This window comes from Carcharodon carcharias, assembly GCF_017639515.1.
Source record: "Carcharodon carcharias isolate sCarCar2 chromosome 37 unlocalized genomic scaffold, sCarCar2.pri SUPER_37_unloc_1, whole genome shotgun sequence".
Classification (NCBI taxonomy): domain Eukaryota; kingdom Metazoa; phylum Chordata; class Chondrichthyes; order Lamniformes; family Lamnidae; genus Carcharodon; species Carcharodon carcharias.
In genome coordinates this window covers 4,984,721-5,001,567 of record NW_024470758.1, presented here as the reverse complement: position 1 = coordinate 5,001,567, position 16,847 = coordinate 4,984,721, and the positions used below count along the sequence as shown (strand labels likewise).

Below are 16,847 nucleotides of genomic sequence, written 5' to 3'. Positions count from 1 at the left end.
TTCTCACTTCATGGTGAATTTGGAACTGAATTCCACCTTTTAAACCAATAATTAAGCAGGAATTGTGATATCTGCCCAAATATTGATTAACTGCCTTTGACATAATGCTGTCTTTACTATGATGATTCTCTCATCCTCAATGGTACATGTCGCAGTGAAGGAAGCTGTTGTCCAAACTAAAATGATGGATTACTGCAGGGTGTCATTTAGATTGGACATACTGCACCTAATAAATATCAACTTCACGATATTTTTCCATCTGAGAAATTTCTTATTCAGGAAATGATGGAGTGATAGTGAACAAGAGAAGAACATTCAGGCTGTGCCAGCTTATTGCGAGAAATGGGCTGGTCTCGGCTGGTGTGTGTTTGCAGCAATTGCAGCTAGTGACCTCGTGTGAATAAAAACAATTTGGGATACTTGTTGCAAACTGAAGTGTTTACAGGAAGCGAGATTCCAATGTTAAGACGTGCAAACTGTAAAGATAAATCAGATAAGTTTGTGGGAATATAAATAGCAGAGGATGGTTTCGATCCATCGACCTCTGGGTTATGGGCCCAGCACGCTTCCGCTGCGCCACTCTGCTGCACATTGTTAACAGTGGATGAATGTAACTTTGTGTATTAGGGAGATAAATAGTCAATTGTTTTGTGCTTTTGAGCGAGAGAAAATGTGTTGGGAGGATCACCTTGGCTGCACAATTCCACTTTGCAACACCAGAAACAGACAGAAAAACACAGACAAAAAGGCAGCAAGAGGCTGCCAGGATACACAAGATGACAGAGAAAGATGCCGAGCAAATTAGCAAGACACTGAGGTAGAGAAACTGATCATTTGTCTAAACTATTCCCTGCTGTACAGAGATGTCCACTGTTTGTAATAATGAGTTCTGCTGTGTAACTGTGCACCCTGTTGTGTAACTGTGCACCCTGTTGTGCAACGGTGATCTCTCTTGTGGACCTGTGCCCTTTTTTTGTAACTGTGCATTCTGTTTTGTGTATGGGCACCCTGTTGTATAACTGTGCTCTCTGTTGCATAACTTTGATCTTTGTTGGTGAGACTGTGTTCTCTGTTGTGCAACTGTGCTCTCTGCTGTGTTACTGTGCCCTCTGCTGTGTAAGTCTGCCCTCTGTTGTGCAACTGTGCTCTCTTGTGTAACTGTGCTCTCTGTTCTATAACTCCGCCCTCAATTGTGTAACTGTGCCCTCTGTTGTCTATCTGTGCTCTCTGTTGTGTAATGTGTTATCTGTTGTGTCACTGTGCTGTCTGCTGTGTTACAGTGCCCTCTGTTGTTTACCTATGCCCTCTGTTGTGGAGCTGTGTTCTCTGTGTGTAACTCTGCCCTCTATTGTGTAACTGTGTCCTCTGTTTTTTAACAATGCTTTCCGTTGTGTGACTGTGCCCCTGTTGCATAAAGTGTGCTCCCTGTTGTGTAACTGTGCACTCTGCTGTTGAGAGATCTTCACCGTTGTGTAACGCACCTCCCTGTCGTGCAAAAGTATTGCCAGCTGTGTAAAAATGTTCTCTGTTGTCTCAAGATGCTCCTTATTCTGTAAATATGTTCTCTGTTGCTCAGTGAAGATGTTTTCTGTTGGGAAAATATTTTCTTCTTGGGGTCTTGATGTTCGCTGTCATGTTAATGTGTTCCATGTTGTGTTCAGATGTTCCCTCTTCTTGTGTGAAAATCTGGTTAAGCCGCAACTGGAAAACAGTCGTCAATTCTTGACTGTATCTGTTACCTTCTAGGAGTGAATGTGATTGTGCGATACATCCTGAGAACTCTGTTAATAGACATGAGCGAGATTTGTTCTGTATATGTCCATCACAGATAGTGTTTATGAGTGTAGGATTCATTCTGCATCTCTGTCTCTGGAACAGTTTGTGAGAGTAGGATTTCTTCTTTATGGGTCAATGCCTGGTACTATATGTGAGGGTGAGATTAATTCTGTATCAGGCAGTGTTACTGAATGTCAATGTGGGAATCATTCTGTGTCTATTGGACCCCATTACTGCCAGGGGAAATGGGATTAATTCTGTCTCTGAATGTCTCCATTATTCTTATTATTATTAAGACCTTCAGGATAGAGGACGATTTGCTTCCTCTCTCTCTCTTCTCTCTCTTCTCTCTTTCTTTCTCTCTTCCACTCTGAACAGAGTCAGTGACTGATTCCACGACAGTCCTGCAACACGCAGCTACTGCAGACCAAGGATTTGGATTATTTTACAACAATTTCCTGCCATCCAGAAACAATCCACTGCTCCATGAATGGGACTGAGTGACAGAGCAGGGAGTTCTGCACAGGTCAAATTACTACTTCCCACACTTGGGATCCACTTATATTTTTATCTGTTCACGGGATGTAGGAATCACTGACAAGGCCCGAATCTGTTGCCTATCCCTAATTGCCCTTCAGACCAGACCCTGCTTGAGTTGCTGCTTTTAATTTTCTGTTTTTTTGTATTGACTATTAATTGAAACAAATGCTTTGGTCTATTTTGTATTTGCTACCTCCTCTCTCTTTGGATTATTATAAGTAACTTTTTCTTCCTACAGGCAAATATTTGACAACAGCAGAATCAAATTAGTGATTCCATGACAAAAGGAGATGTGCAGCCAGCTCGTTCTCACAGAGTAAGTACAGATCACTCACAGACAGCAGAGACGTCAGTTCCACAAGCACCAACAGCACTGTAAGATAAGAGCAAAATAGTGCAAATGCTGGAACTCTGAAAGATTAAAGATTTAATACAGAGATGAGAAGACTTTTTATTCTCGCTGAGGGTCTTAAATCTTTGGAACTCTCTTCCTCAAAAGAGAATGGAAGCGGAGTCTCTGAATACTTTTAAAGCAAGGGTAGACTCTTGAAAGCAAATGGGTGAGAGGTTACCGAGGGGAGGCAGGAATGTGGAGTTGAGGTTACAATCAGATCAAAAATGACCTTACTGAATGGTGGAGCAAACTCAAGGGAACGAGTGGCCTATTCCTGCTCTTTATTCCTTCTGTTCTTATGTTCATTAACCTGGAACTCTAAATTCCTGCTACGCTGCCATCTCCACTGATAAAACTGCCACCGAAACCAAACAGCCACTGTTTCAAATGTGCCTGTCTTCTCACCTTGTGCCTACAATAGCTGCTCTTTGTCTGACACCTCACATCCTGACTGTCCGACTCTGTTCCGACTCCTCACTGTCCAATATCAAAACACCGGGGGAGTTGGAACTCAACAAGGAATATTCACTGCTGCTTTGTGGAGAGAAAGCAGCAATGATTTTCAATAACAACTTCTTGCCATTCTGTCTCCCTCCTCCCAGGAGGCTGCTGTTTGTTCCATCCCCCCAGGATTGTGATCTTTCTGTTGGCAGCTCTTCAAGTCCCAGGTAGAGCTGGGGGAGAGCCAGGTGCATGCGCTCTTCCACTCCCATCCATTGAGCTCTGTTGGGTCGGAATTACGCATGCGCAGAATTCTACAACATTCCATGAAACAATTTTGCAGTGAAACGTTCTCCAATTCACTTTTATCCGAGATTAGCAAATGATCTGGAGATCATGGGAAAGGGGACGGGGAAAACTGGGACTCGCCCCGTTAAGAAACTCAACCTGGGATCTTTCTGTGCAGCTTGTTTGGTGTTCAGGGGCATGTCTTCACAAAGCAATCCTACAGAATCATTGAAGGAACCCGGGAATCGGGGTGTTTGCTGGGACTGTGCACAAGTTAATATCAGACAGGAACTCTCCAGATTAATTCAATCTGAGTGAAACACTCACTCACTGAGAGTGATACCCAACAGCCCTGAGCTTCAAGGTGTACAACAGGGAACCGAGGTTTAAACATGGGCCATTGTTTCTCACCCACTGAGACTGTCATAGAGACATACAGTCATAGAGTCTTGGAGAAATTGCTGCTCAGAAGGAGGCCATTCGGCCAATCCAGTCCATACTGACTGTCTGTAGAATAATCCAGTCAGTCCCATTCTCCTGCTCTATCCCTGCAACTTTATTACCCCCAGACGCCCACCCAATTTCCATTTGAAATCATTCACCATCTCCGTTTCCACAATGCCCATAGGGATCAAGATCCAGCTCATTACCCAGAGCATAACAAAGTTCTTGCACACATCCCCCCTGCACATCTTGTCTTAAATTTTAAATCCGTTTCTCCTAAGCCTTCTACTCTCAGCTAACGGGGACTGCTTTCCTTTGTCTATCTGATCTAAACAATCTTGTTCACCTATCTCAGACCTCCCGTCAATCTCGGCTGCTTCAAGGAGAGCAGCTCTGGATTCCGCAAACAAACTTTGCAGCTATCATCCCTCACGACTGGAAATATTCTAGTAAATCTCCTTTGCACCTTCTCAAAGACTCTCATCCTTCCAAAAGTGTGGTGACCAGAAATGGATAGAATATTGTAGTTGCAGCCTAACCAGAGCTTTTTAAAGGTTAAACATAACGTTCCTGCTTTTATACTCAGCATCTCTGTTGATGAAACCAAAAATCCCATCTGCTTTCCTAACCACTCCCTCAAAGTCTCCTCTCACCTTCAAAGAGCTAAAGACTCTCGGTCCCTCTGACCTTGCACAATTTTTAGAACTGGACCATATAGTTTATACTGCCTCTCTTCTGTTAAAATACAGCATTTTTTTCCTGAGTGTGGGATTAATAATATGTCTCTGTTACAATATCATTGCAATCTGAGACTGCAGCTTCTGCCTCTCCATGAGGATCTTTCTGGGTAAAACCAGAGTTTACAAGGATTTCTGCAACTGGTGCATTGTCTGTGTCTCACCGCCCTCACTCACTCTGTCTCTAACAATCCCTCCATCCTCTCTTTTGAACTCCACATGAAGGCGGGATAGTGTTGTTTAGTGGCTGAGTGCACAAAATCAGTATCTTCAAATTATCAAAAAATAAATCTGCTTCTGAACAAGATCGTAATTTAAACCAGTTACAGGTTAACGCAGGCACAGCTGTGATTGGCTGCAGTCTCCTGAATCTGAGGAACAGAAACTGTGAACAGCTCGGATCTCAGAGGGTTTAACAGTTACTAAGCTGGGAAACTACAACTAATTCCCGAGAATCCACAGCACAGGCCGAGAGGAGAGGAAATCCTGTCCTGGGAGCTGTAAATCCGAGACACAGTTTGCCCTGTCAATGTGCAGATGTGAACATTGTATCAGCGAGAGTGAGTTAAAGGGGCGTGCGGGTTAGGCTAATGTCACTGTGTTTGTGTGTCCGGACTCAGCGCCAGATTTCCGAGTCCTTCTTGTGTAAAATCACAAGATTTCCCTGTAATTGGATCGCGATGCTCCTCTGCTCAGCCCTGAAGAGAAAATTTAAGGCAAAGGTTTAATTAATTTCAAGATTTCAGTGGAAACACAGAGAAGAAGTCAGCGCTCGGCTGAGAGGGCGCGATCAAAGCAGCAAAGAAACGGGTTTAAATCGAAATTGCTGCCTTTAATTCGGATGGAACTTTCTCGACAACAAAGATTCGGATTTTGTTAACAGAAGGAAGCGGGTGTGGGAATCTGAAATATCCAATTTGAACTGGAATTGGGGAGTTTATGAGGAGAGAGAAACACAGAGAGGCTGGAGGAGCCGGGAGCTGACAGCAGGTTGTCTCTGCCCCGTCCGCTCTCTGCCTTTAAGTTGCTCTGAGCCGCCACCACTGGTTTCATTTCTGATCCAGTTCTGACTGTCAGAGAGATTTTCCACAGAGTCTCGGATATGAGTGATACTGCAGCCGCCGAAACGGCTCCTCCAGCCGCTGCCGCTCAAGTCAAATCTCCCAAGAAGAAGAAGGCGGCTCCCCGATCGAAGGCAGCCGGTCCCAAGTTAGGCGAACAGATCCTGAAGATTGTGGCGGGTTGCAGCGATCGCAAGGGGATGTCCCTGGCCGCGATAAAGAAAGCTTTGTCTGGCAGCGGTGTCGATGTGGGGAAGCTGGGCTCCCAGATCAGGTTAAGTATCAGGAGGAAGGTGGAGAGCGGCTCCCTGGTGCAGGTAAAGGGACAGGGCGCCTCCGGTTCCTTCAAAATCCCTAAGAAGGAATCCCAGGGGAAAGTGGGAAAGAAGAAGGAACCAACAGCCAAGAAATCTTTAGTAAAGAAACCAGCGGCCAAGAAGGTGAAAACAAAGAAAGCAGCAGCCAAGAAATCTCCAGCCAGGAAAGTAGCAGCCAAGAAATCCCCAGCGAAGAAAGCAACAGTCAAGAAAACAAGCAGCAAGAAGGCGGCAACTCCAAAAAAGGCGGTGAAGAAAGCAGCGCTGAAGAAAAAACCTCCCGCCAAGAAGCTCACGGGCGGAAAGGCTTTAAAAAAAGTGGATAAATCGAAGGCCAAACCCAAAGTGAAAGCAGCAAAGGCTAAGAAAGCAGCGCCAGGAAAGAAGTGAAACCAGCCGAGCAAAGTGTAAACCTCTGAACACAAAGGCTCTTCTCAGAGCCACCCACGTCTCTCAGGAAAGAGCTGATCCCCGAATCATGTCCCTGCCCCGTCGCCGGGAGCAGGTTTCGCACCGAAATGATTTATATTAAATTGAAAATTACCAGTATCTCACTGACATGCACTATACCCAGCCCCTCCCCCACTGCAATAAAACAGCGGTGTCCGTGCCCCATTGTAACTGGGGATTTATTCAGCTGCTCTGTCAGTTTCTGCTCGTATCCTTTTCACAGATTCAGGGTGAGAGTGTGTAAGACAGTAACCCGGGCGGAGAAACCCCGCGTTACAACTCAAAGCCCAACACACGAGTTTGTCTAATTCAGCTGGAGTGAGGTGTCGGTAAACTGCTCAACCCGCCTGGAGGGGAGGTGTGTGGGGATAGAACAGAAGCTGGGAGTGAAGTGGAAACAGGCGGATTTGACGGGGTGAAGTTTATGCACTTGGGCTGGAATATTACAGAATTTTATTTGTAAAGATCTGCATTTAAAAGCTGCAGGTTTCTAGAACTGTTGAACATGGAGCCACAATCTATAAGTTTTGTGCCGAGCGCTGTGTTAACTTCCATTGACGAGAATGTAAAAAAATATTTCGGTTCGAGCAGGCAGGGGGCGGGGCTGGATTCCTCTAATCTATCTGTCACTCAGTCTCCTCCCCGCCCCGCCTCTCACTCTCTGTCCCTTTCTCAGTCAGGTCGGGGCGGGCTTTATAAAAGAGGAACCTGAAACAGCTCGTCTCATATTTTGCAGCGATCTGACTGAAGAATCATCATGTCTGGTAGAGGGAAAGGAGGCAAGGGACTAGGTAAAGGCGGAGCAAAACGGCACCGCAAAGTGCTTCGTGATAATATCCAGGGTATCACCAAACCAGCAATCCGCCGCCTGGCTCGCCGTGGCGGTGTCAAGCGGATCTCGGGTTTGATCTATGAGGAGACTCGTGGGGTGCTGAAGGTTTTTCTGGAGAATGTGATCAGGGATGCGGTCACCTACACTGAACACGCCAAGCGCAAGACGGTCACTGCCATGGATGTGGTGTACGCTCTGAAACGCCAGGGTCGCACTCTCTATGGATTCGGCGGCTGAACAACTCGAAACTTTCTACCGAACACAACAACAAAGGCTCTTTTAAGAGCCACCCACGGCCTCACAGAGAGAGCAGAGACCTGGGAACGGGAGCTGGGATGCGCTGTGATCGGGAATGTTAGTGCCTGATTTGTTCTGTCGGGGAATATACTGAGAATCTGATTAATCGTTTATTTATCCGGATGGCACATTCTGCACTGACACTGAAAAGTCTGTCCACTGCCTCATATTTTCGATCGGTTTTGTTTTAGATGAACAATTAGGTAGCAATGACAGGATCCGGCTGTCCTTCTGACACCAGCCGTTCAATCCGTCAGTGGAGTTGAGTTTACAATCCGATCAGCCATGATCTCACTGAATGGCGGAGCAGGCTCGATGGGCTGAGTGGCCTCCTCCTGCTCCTAATCACAATATTCGCACGTATGTTCGTGAAGACTCAGACCGGGAACAGCGGGAGATTCGAGCCACTCGTTATCGGCATGAACAGCCCAGAATGAGGGCAAGGGGAAGGGGTCTGATGCCCCCAGCACCGGTTCTATTTTATTACCGATTGCATTCCCTGACGTGAGCGTCGATTTCGAGGGTTGGTTGTGCTGTCGGGAGCAATGGACAGTCCTTCAATTTTTGCCTCGGAAATTCAGCGCTGCCTTTACACAGTTCAAAATACAGACTGGTGTTTCTGTCAAAAATGAGCAGGTTCACCAGGATGATACCGGGCTTAAAAATTGTCGGGACAGGTTACATGAACTGGAATTTCATTGGGGTGAGGAAATAGTGAGTGAGAGTGAAAGGTTGTATGTATTATTTTCAAAAAAGTGTAGAACTAAGTCTATTGTCGAGACGGTAAACGGCTGCATAAAAAAGGCGGAATTTTTGAAATGAGCAATTAAAAACAACTCGACCAATGGGGAGCTGAGTTTTCAGGGATTAATTCATTGGTTAGATTTGGATGAAACTGCCTGGGCGGAAGGCTGCAGCCAATTACTGTTCGGGGCGGTTCCTCACAGAGTTTAAAAAGGCGGATTTTAGAGCAGACTGTCTTAATAGTTCTTGTATCTCAGATTGTGGTGAATCTGTTCAGAAAATGGCCAGGACCAAGCAGACAGCGCGCAAATCGACTGGAGGGAAAGCTCCCCGCAAACAGCTGGCTACCAAAGCGGCCCGGAAGAGCGCTCCAGCCACGGGCGGAGTGAAGAAGCCTCATCGCTACAGACCCGGCACTGTGGCTCTGAGGGAGATCCGCCGCTACCAGAAATCCACCGAGCTGCTCATCCGCAAACTGCCCTTCCAGCGCCTGGTGCGAGAGATCGCTCAGGACTTCAAGACAGACCTGCGCTTCCAGAGCTCGGCCGTCATGGCCCTGCAGGAGGCCAGCGAGGCTTACCTGGTGGGGCTCTTTGAGGACACCAACCTGTGCGCCATCCACGCCAAGCGAGTCACCATCATGCCCAAAGACATCCAGCTGGCCCGCCGCATCCGCGGGGAACGCGCCTAAAACCCGGCTTCAGCACCAAGTATAACAACGGCTCTTTTAAGAGCCACTAAATCGACAAATGAAAGAGCTGCGATCTCCTGTTGACCACTCCAACACTTAGAAATCTCGAAGATACAATTTATTCTCTGTTACACCAGTTCATTTGTCTTGGCTGCACAGCGCTTGTAGAATTGAGAGAATACAGATGAGGCAGTTATCAATTGCAGCTTAGGTTATGACAGCGAATATTTTAGGGCTCTGGGATTTTTATTCAACGAATTGCGGCACAGGGTGAGGTACGGTTTGGAAGTCAATACTCATTATAAGGTAACACTAGGAGCAAGAAGCGAGTACCCAAGAGTAACCCTCGAGTGCTCAGATATAGTTGATGGTTGTCATTAGTTACAGTTATACAGCAAAGAAATAGGCCGCTCCTGTCCTTGCCGGACTGAATATCCTTAATCCTTGCCTCTCCAAGTGGAAATTGTGACCCTCAGAATCTTTTTCAAAAGGCTCCGTACCACTGATGTTAGACTCACTGGCCTATAGTTCTCTGGTTTATCCCTAGCCCCCTTCTTGAATAATGGAAACCTCCAGCCCTTTCACCTCTCCTGTGGTCAGAGAAAATTTGAAACTTAATAACAGGGTCCCTGCAATCTCCTCCCTTGCCTTCCACAGCAGCTGGGACACATCTCATCTGCCCCTATAGGATGTTGTTGCACTAGAGAGGTCATAGCGTTATACAGCAGAAACAGGTCCTTCTGCCCATCGTATCCGTGCTGACCATCAAGCACCTATCTACTCTAATCCTATTCTCCAGCACTTGACCCGTAGACCTTTTAGTTATGTCGTTTCGAGAGCTCATCTAAATACATCTCAAACGTTGAGTTCTTGCTTTGCCATTATTGGTGCAGAATCAATTACAAATTCGGCACGGCCGCGGACTGAAATAGGTCACCCTTTCACTGATCCTTTAAGTGGCTCTGAAAAGAGCCTTAGGGTTATTAGATTAAAGAATGGCCGCTTCACTTGGTCTTCGAGCCCGCAGCGGCGCTGGTTTTCTTGGGCAGCAGCACGGCCTGGATATTAGGCAGCACCCCGCCCTGAGCGATGGTCACCCCTCCCAGCAGCTTGTTGAGCTCCTCGTCGTTGCGGACGGCCAGCTGCAGGTGTCTGGGGATGATGCGGGTCTTCTTGTTGTCCCGGGCCGCGTTACCGGCCAGCTCGAGGATTTCAGCCGTCAGATACTCCAGCACAGCAGCCAGATAGACCGGGGCTCCGGCACCCACACGCTCAGCATAGTTGCCCTTTCTCAGGAGCCTGTGAACACGGCCCACCGGAAACTGCAGTCCAGCCCGGGAGGAGCGAGACTTAGCCTTGGACCGAACTTTACCGCCGGTCTTTCCTCTTCCAGACATCTCCACAATCTCACAAACACTTCGGCAGAAAATGAACAATTTCTCCAGCGTTTACTGTTCTTATAAACTGAAAACTCGTCTGATTGGTCTCTGTTCAAACCACCTTATTTGACTATATTATTCACCAATCAGATCACTGGAAGCAGAAGATTTGCCAACCGTCAGAACCAGAGAATGTGTCCATTGTAAAAATCCCGCCAATTTCATTGCGGTAAAGGAGCGGATTGAAATAAATGTCGTCCTTGGTCTGAGAATTCAAACCTCTTCTCTTTATTTGGTTTTATTCAGCTCGTGCCGTCACCAATCGCAGGCGCGGGTTTTAACATTTTGTTTTAATTTGGTTCATTCTCCTGTCGCTTTCTAACTGTCCCGGGCGGGAATCAATCCCTGTTTCCCGAATTCCCAGGAGGGAAAAATTCCGTTTAATCTTCAATCGGAACCGAACGCCCTTCGCTGAAAACAGGGAGCGGATCGTGTCTTCAGACTGTCCTTATTCCGCTCTGTAATAATCCCACTCCGGCTGGAACCCTGCGGAAAATTACTGTTAATAAAATGATGAATCAAATGACTATTTCAGGAATTGAGGGAAGGGACCATTACCGCTTAAAACAGCAGCTAATGAGGTCACTTAAAGACTGTGATGATAACAGAATAACAGCTTTCAGCCCAAAGCGAAGACCGATGAGCTAATTAAAGGGTTAGTGTCTGGGTTACAGGACAGGAGACACTAACAGCAGTGGAAATTATTTTCTATTATAATAGTCGAGTACGAAGATGCCGAATGCAGCTCCTTCGTAGAGATTGTGAGTGGCTCTTAAAAGAGCCGTTGTGTTGTGAATGTGTTTTTCAGTCAGTTGGGGGGTTTTACTTGGAGCTGGTGTACTTGGTCACCGCCTTTGTCCCTTCCGACACGGCGTGCTTGGCCAGTTCCCCGGGCAGCAGCAGGCGCACGGCGGTCTGGATCTCCCGGGAGCTGATGGTGCTGCGCTTGTTGTAATGGGCCAGGCGGGAAGCCTCACCCGCGATGCGCTCGAAAATATCGCTCACGAACGAGTTCATGATCCTCATGGCCTTAGATGAGATGCCGGTGTCGGGGTGAACCTGCTTCATCACTTTGTAGATGTAGATGGAGTAACTCTCCTTCCTCAACCTTCGCCGCCTTTCGCTACCGGTTTCTTTAAGGCTTTCTTGGCTCCCTTCTTGGGAGCTGGTTTCTTCTCATCAACCATCTTCCCTTTCAGACACAGAAATAAACCAAACCCCTTCCGAGCGCTGATTAAATAGACAGTGTCCCAGATCTCTGCTAATGAAGGGTTGGGAAAAGATGACACTAAATGGACAGTTTAAAGGCTAAACCAGCCTCTAAGTATATAATTTCAGGATTGGATATGGAAACAGGCCAATCAGATTGTGATTTCTCGCCCCCACGCCTCCTCCCACCCCGTCATCAGTCCATTTACTTTAGTCAGGAAATACATTTTACAAAGAGTCTCTCCAGCCCCAGTTCCTCAGTTTTTTACTATACATCGGAGAATGCCGCCTGATTGTTTTGCGAGGGTCCCTTCTCCACAGAGAGAGACTAGACGGGAAAGCGGGATTCCATCTGTAACAGTATGCGAGTGTAGGATTTACTCACTCTGATACTGTGCATGAGTTTGGGATTCATTCACTATTTGCAAGGACGTGCTACAGTGAGAGAGTCTGGGATTCATTCTGTGCTTGTCAGTCTCTGGGACTGAAAGTGATTGTTGATGTCGTTCTGTATCTCACTGTGATCGTGTTTGAGACTCATTGTGCATCTGTCAGTTAGCGGTGCATGTGAGTGATTGGGGGTTTCATTCTCTCCCTCTGACGGACGCCAAGTCTGGAGAGGTGAGTCGTACCCTCAGGGCCTGCAGGCGGTGGAGTTCAAAGTGACATCACGATTCAAAATATGACGCAGTAAGTAGGTCAGGTAAGTACTTATACTTAGTATATTAATTAAACTGCTGCAGTCCATTAGTTTAAACAAAATAGTGTGAGGACTTTGGACTGTTGTAGGAGTGGTTGAAGTGGAATAAGGACCCTAGTGCAATTAGTATTCTTTAAAACGGAGTAACTAACAAGCTCAATTTAAAGGGAACTCGTGGCAGCAGAGCTCACACCCGTGATATGCTCCTCCTGTGCTATGTGGGAATTTATGGACACTTCCAGTGACGCTGGTGAGCATGTGTGCAGGAAGCGCGTCCAGCTGCAGCTACTGGCTAATTGCATTTCGGAGCTGGAGCTGCGGGTGGATTCACCTTGGAGCATCTGCAATGCTGAGATTATCAGGGACAGCACATTCAGTGAGGTGGTCACACTGCAGTTAAAGACTGAATAGGCAGAAAGGGAATGGGTGACCACCAGGCAGAGTAGAGGGAGGCAGGGAAAGCAGAAGTCTATGGCACCACGGTTGGCTCTGCTGCAATAGAGGAAAGGGAAAGAATTGCTGGCCTACATGTGATAGGTGATTCAATAGTAAGGGGAACAAACAGGTGTTTCTGCGGCCACAAAAGAAACCCCAGGATGGTATGTTGCCTCCCTGGTGCCAGGGTCAAAAATGTCTCGGAAGGCTGCAGGGAATTCTGGAAGAGGGAGGGTTGGTGAACAGCCAATGGTCATGGTGCATATTGGTACTAACAGCAAAGGTAAGAAAAACTATGAGGTCCTACAAGCTGAATATAGGGAGTTAGGATGTAAATTCAAAAGTAGGACATCAAAGGTAGTAATCTCAGGGTTATTACCAGAGCCACATGCTAGCGAGAGTAGAAATAACAGGATATATCAGGTGAACATGTGGCTGAAGAAATGGTTTAGGGGGGAGGGATTCAGATTCCCGGCTCATTGGGACAGGTTCTGGGGTAAGTGGGACCGGTACAAACAGGACAGGTTGCATCTAGGTAGGATCGAGACCAATGTCCTCAGGGGGAGGGGTTGCGGTGGAGGAGAGTGTTTTCTAGTACAGACAGGGAGGGTTTATGTTGACATGGTTCCCGCATGTTTTAGATTCTGGGCAATGGATAATGGAAAGTAGGGAGATGGCGGGTGAATTAAACAGATTTATTATTTCAGTCTTCACTATAGATGACAGAAGTAACATCCCATAAATAGCTGTAAATCAGTAAATGGAAGGAAGGGAGAAACTCAGGGAAAATTACAATCACCAGGGAAGTGGTAATGAGCAAATAGTTGGGGCTGCGGGCTGACAAATCCCCAGGTCTGAATGTGCTTCACCCTAAGGTCTTGAAGGAAGTGGCTCTTGAGATTGTTAATACACTGGTTTCAATGTTCCAAAATTCCGTAGATGCAGGTAAGGCTCAATTAGATTGGAAAATAGCAAATATAAATCCATTATTCAAAAAGGGAGGGAGACAGAAAGCAAGGAGCTCGAGGCCTGTTAGCCTAACATGGGAAAATGTTAGAAGCTATAGTTAAGGATGTTTTAGCAGGACACTTAGAAAAAAAAATCAAGGCAATCAGGTAGAGTCAACATGGTTTCCCAAAAGGGAAACCATGTTTAACCAATTTACTGGAGTTCTTTGAAGGAGTCACATGTGATGTGGATAACGGGGAACTGGAGGATTTACTGTACTTAGATTTCCAGAAGGCATTTGATAAAGTGCCACATCAAAGATTAGCTTGGAAAATAAAAGCTCATGGTGTAAGGGGTAATATACTGGCATGGATAAAAGATTGACTAGCTAACAGGAAGCACAGGGTTGGCATAAATGGGTCTTTTCTGATTGGCAGGATTGGAAGACTGGTGTGTCATAGCGATCAGTGCTGGTGCCTCAACTTTTTACAATTTATATAAATGGCTTGGATGAAGGGACTGAAGGAATGGTTTCTTATAAGGAGGCTACAAAGTGACACAGATAGGTTAAAAGAGTGGACAAAGATCTGGCAAATGGAGTATAATGTGGGCAATTTTAGCAGGAAGAATAATAAAGATTATCTAAATGGTGATAGATTGCAGAGCTCTGAGATTCAGAGAGATTTGGGTGTCCTAGTGCATGAATCACAAAAGGTTAGTATGCAGATACAGCAGGTAATTAGGAAAACTAAGAGAATGTTATCATTTATTGTGAGGGGAACTGATTACAGAAGTAGGGAGGTTATACCTCACTTGTACAGGGCATTGGTGAGACCACATCTGGAGTATTGTGTACGGTACTGATCTCCTTATTAAAAGAAAGATGTAAATGCATAGAAGCAGTTCAGAGACATTTTACTGGACTATAACCAGGAATGGGTGGGTTGTCTAATGAGGAAAGGCTGGACAGGTTAGGCTTGTATCCAGTGGAATTTAGAAGAGTAAGAGGCAAATTGAAACTTTTTAGATCCTGAGCGGTTTTGACAGGGTGGATATGGAGAGGGTGTTGCCTTTTGTGGGAGAATCTAGAACTAGGGGTCACTGTTTAAAAATAAGGGGTTGTTCATTTAAGACAGATATGGAGAGAATTTCTTTCTCTAAGAGGGTAAAGTGTCTTTGGAAGACCCTTCTTCAAAAGGCAATGGAAGGAGAGTCTTTGAATTTTTTTAAGGCAGAGATAGATAGATTCTTCATTAGCAAGGGGGTGACAGGTTATAAGGAAGGTAGGAATGTAGGGTTGAGGTTACATGCAAATCAGCCATGATCTTATTTAATGGCACAGCAGGCTTGAGGGGTCAAGTGGTCTACTCCGGCTCCTAATTCATTTGTTCATATGTCCGTATTCCATAGCCAGGACAAACAACCTCTCAGTGTCTAACCTGTCAAGCTCCAATGTAATCTTGTATGCTTGGATGAGATTACTTCTACTAACAATAACCAAAGAATATAAACACAATTTACTCCGCTTCCCATCATTGGACAACCATCTCATTCCAGCGACCAATTATTTTCTGACTTCCAATGTAAATATACCCTTCCTCAAATATGGAGACAAAAAACGGTGCACAATGCTGCATGTGTGGTCTCACCAAAGCCTTACTGAAGTGCAGCAAGTCTTCCTTATTGTTATACTCCAATCTCCTTGCCATAAAGTCTATAAATGCTAGCTGCCTTCCCTATTGCTGCTTGGATTCTATCTTCCCATGAACCTTATACAAGTTCACTCAAGTCTCTCTGAACATTAGGATTTAAAATTTCACATGGAGAGCCATAGACTGTCAAACACAGAAATAATACAATGCTCACAGGCAGTAGTGGAGACTGACAGCTTGAGAATGTTTCTCATATTGACATACACTGTCACAGATTGACAGACACAAAATGTATGATATACTATATGATAGAGGACTAAAGACTAACCATCAGAATATGACTGCTAGATCACTTAGAACACTTTGCCGAATGATGCAAATTCAATGTCATGACATAGAGCAGGAGAGAGGAGAGGTTGTGATGTACACAATTAATGTGATACTGACACAGTATTGGAGAGTGGTATTTAAACAATCACACACTCAGGTAGCTCCCACAGTGACACATAACAATATGTAGACAAATATGTAAATAAATGTCCCAGCTGACACTGTTTAACAAAGTGAGATATAGAATAAAGTGCAAGAGACTGACCAACATTTAATGAAACAGGCGCACACACATACAAGCAGTAACTAACAGTGCTGGATATTGAAGTAAACATTTCTTAAACAACTGACAGCTATGTTGGCATTTAGTGAAAATGATGTGTGGTCATTGCTGGCAGTTAAATAGGTGGAAACTGTGAAAGTAAATCATTTTTCTGTTAATTTACTAACAAATAGTTAGAGGCAAGTGGTTGGGGTAGTTGGGAGTTCTGTTCCACTTACTGGGGAGAAACCACATACAAAAGAAAGCCACGCTCAATGAAAGGAGACTGACAGATATAGATTAAAATAACCTAACCCATACCAGAGACTGACAGTTACCAACCACTTTACCACAGACAAACGTGCCATAGACAGAAAGATCGAGAGTGTAGCACACTCATATGCCATAAAATGACTGGGACAAAATAACAATAATAAACATTCTTACCTGGAAATTGACAGATAGAGAATGAAAATCCCATTCACAAGAAAAAACACTTAATTTTAAATTAAGTCCAAAATCTCATTCACAGAACATTAACTCACAGATAGAGAGAATAAAATAAATGCACTCACATAGCAGAGACTGACAGATACAGAATAAACCCAGATTCCCAGAAGAGAAACAGAGAATGTCAATGGAAAACACACATATACATATCAGAAACTGAGATACAGAGTAAATCCCAGACTCAGATATCAGAAAGTGGCAGTTACAGAACAAAATTCAAACCAACTTTTCAGAAACTGGCAGCTGCGGAGAGAAACAAAAAAAAACACATATTAGAGAATGACAGCTTCAGAGTGAACCCCACAATCAATTAGCAGGCATTGCCATGTCCAGAATAAGAATGACATATT

General features: G+C 45.3%; 4 protein-coding genes and 1 non-coding gene across 5 annotated transcripts; 2 read left to right on the top strand and 3 right to left on the bottom strand.

Moving 5' to 3' along the window:
- Positions 1–514: 514 nt before the first annotated feature.
- Positions 515–586, bottom strand: trnam-cau. Its single transcript has one exon. It is a non-coding gene; the product is annotated as a tRNA-Met (tRNA).
- Positions 587–5,701: 5,115 nt separating this feature from the next.
- On the top strand, positions 5,702–6,388 carry LOC121274516 (histone H1-like). Its single transcript, XM_041181853.1, has one exon. The coding sequence runs from the start codon at positions 5,723–5,725 to the stop codon at positions 6,386–6,388; it is 666 nt and encodes a 221-aa protein (XP_041037787.1). The 5' UTR covers positions 5,702–5,722.
- Positions 6,389–7,205: 817 nt separating this feature from the next.
- Positions 7,206–9,131, top strand: LOC121274569 (histone H3-like). Its single transcript, XM_041181907.1, has 3 exons — positions 7,206–7,491; positions 8,158–8,198; positions 8,599–9,131. Exons 1-3 carry the CDS (start codon positions 7,206–7,208, stop codon positions 9,010–9,012), a joined length of 741 nt encoding a protein of 246 aa, XP_041037841.1. The 3' UTR covers positions 9,013–9,131.
- Positions 9,132–9,906: 775 nt separating this feature from the next.
- LOC121274536 (histone H2A-like) lies at positions 9,907–10,499 on the bottom strand. Its single transcript, XM_041181876.1, has one exon. It carries the CDS (start codon positions 10,407–10,409, stop codon positions 10,017–10,019), a length of 393 nt encoding a protein of 130 aa, XP_041037810.1. The 5' UTR covers positions 10,410–10,499; the 3' UTR covers positions 9,907–10,016.
- A 717-nt stretch (positions 10,500–11,216) lies between these two features.
- Positions 11,217–12,201, bottom strand: LOC121274499 (late histone H2B.L4-like). Its single transcript, XM_041181838.1, has 2 exons — positions 12,180–12,201; positions 11,217–11,623 (listed from the first exon to the last, which is right to left on the bottom strand). The coding sequence occupies exons 1-2, from the start codon at positions 12,199–12,201 to the stop codon at positions 11,274–11,276; spliced, it is 372 nt and encodes a 123-aa protein (XP_041037772.1). The 3' UTR covers positions 11,217–11,273.
- Between the last annotated feature and the right edge of the window lie 4,646 nt (positions 12,202–16,847).

Excerpts from the sequence above, each read along its gene's own strand:
- LOC121274516 (XM_041181853.1), top strand. The coding sequence starts at position 5,723 with ATGAGTGATACTGCAGCCGCCGAAACGGCTCCTCCAGCCGCTGCCGCT.
- LOC121274569 (XM_041181907.1), top strand. The coding sequence starts at position 7,206 with ATGTCTGGTAGAGGGAAAGGAGGCAAGGGACTAGGTAAAGGCGGAGCA. Across the intron at positions 7,492-8,157 it reads CGCTCTGAAACGCCAGGGTC|GCGCTGCCTTTACACAGTTC; the intron begins GCACTCTCTATG and ends CTCGGAAATTCA. Across the intron at positions 8,199-8,598 it reads AAATACAGACTGGTGTTTCT|AAAATGGCCAGGACCAAGCA; the intron begins GTCAAAAATGAG and ends GAATCTGTTCAG.
- LOC121274536 (XM_041181876.1), bottom strand. The coding sequence starts at position 10,409 with ATGTCTGGAAGAGGAAAGACCGGCGGTAAAGTTCGGTCCAAGGCTAAG.
- LOC121274499 (XM_041181838.1), bottom strand. The coding sequence starts at position 12,201 with ATGAGTCTCAAACACGATCACA. Across the intron at positions 11,624-12,179 it reads GAGTCTCAAACACGATCACA|AAACCAGCTCCCAAGAAGGG; the intron begins GTGAGATACAGA and ends GTTGATGAGAAG.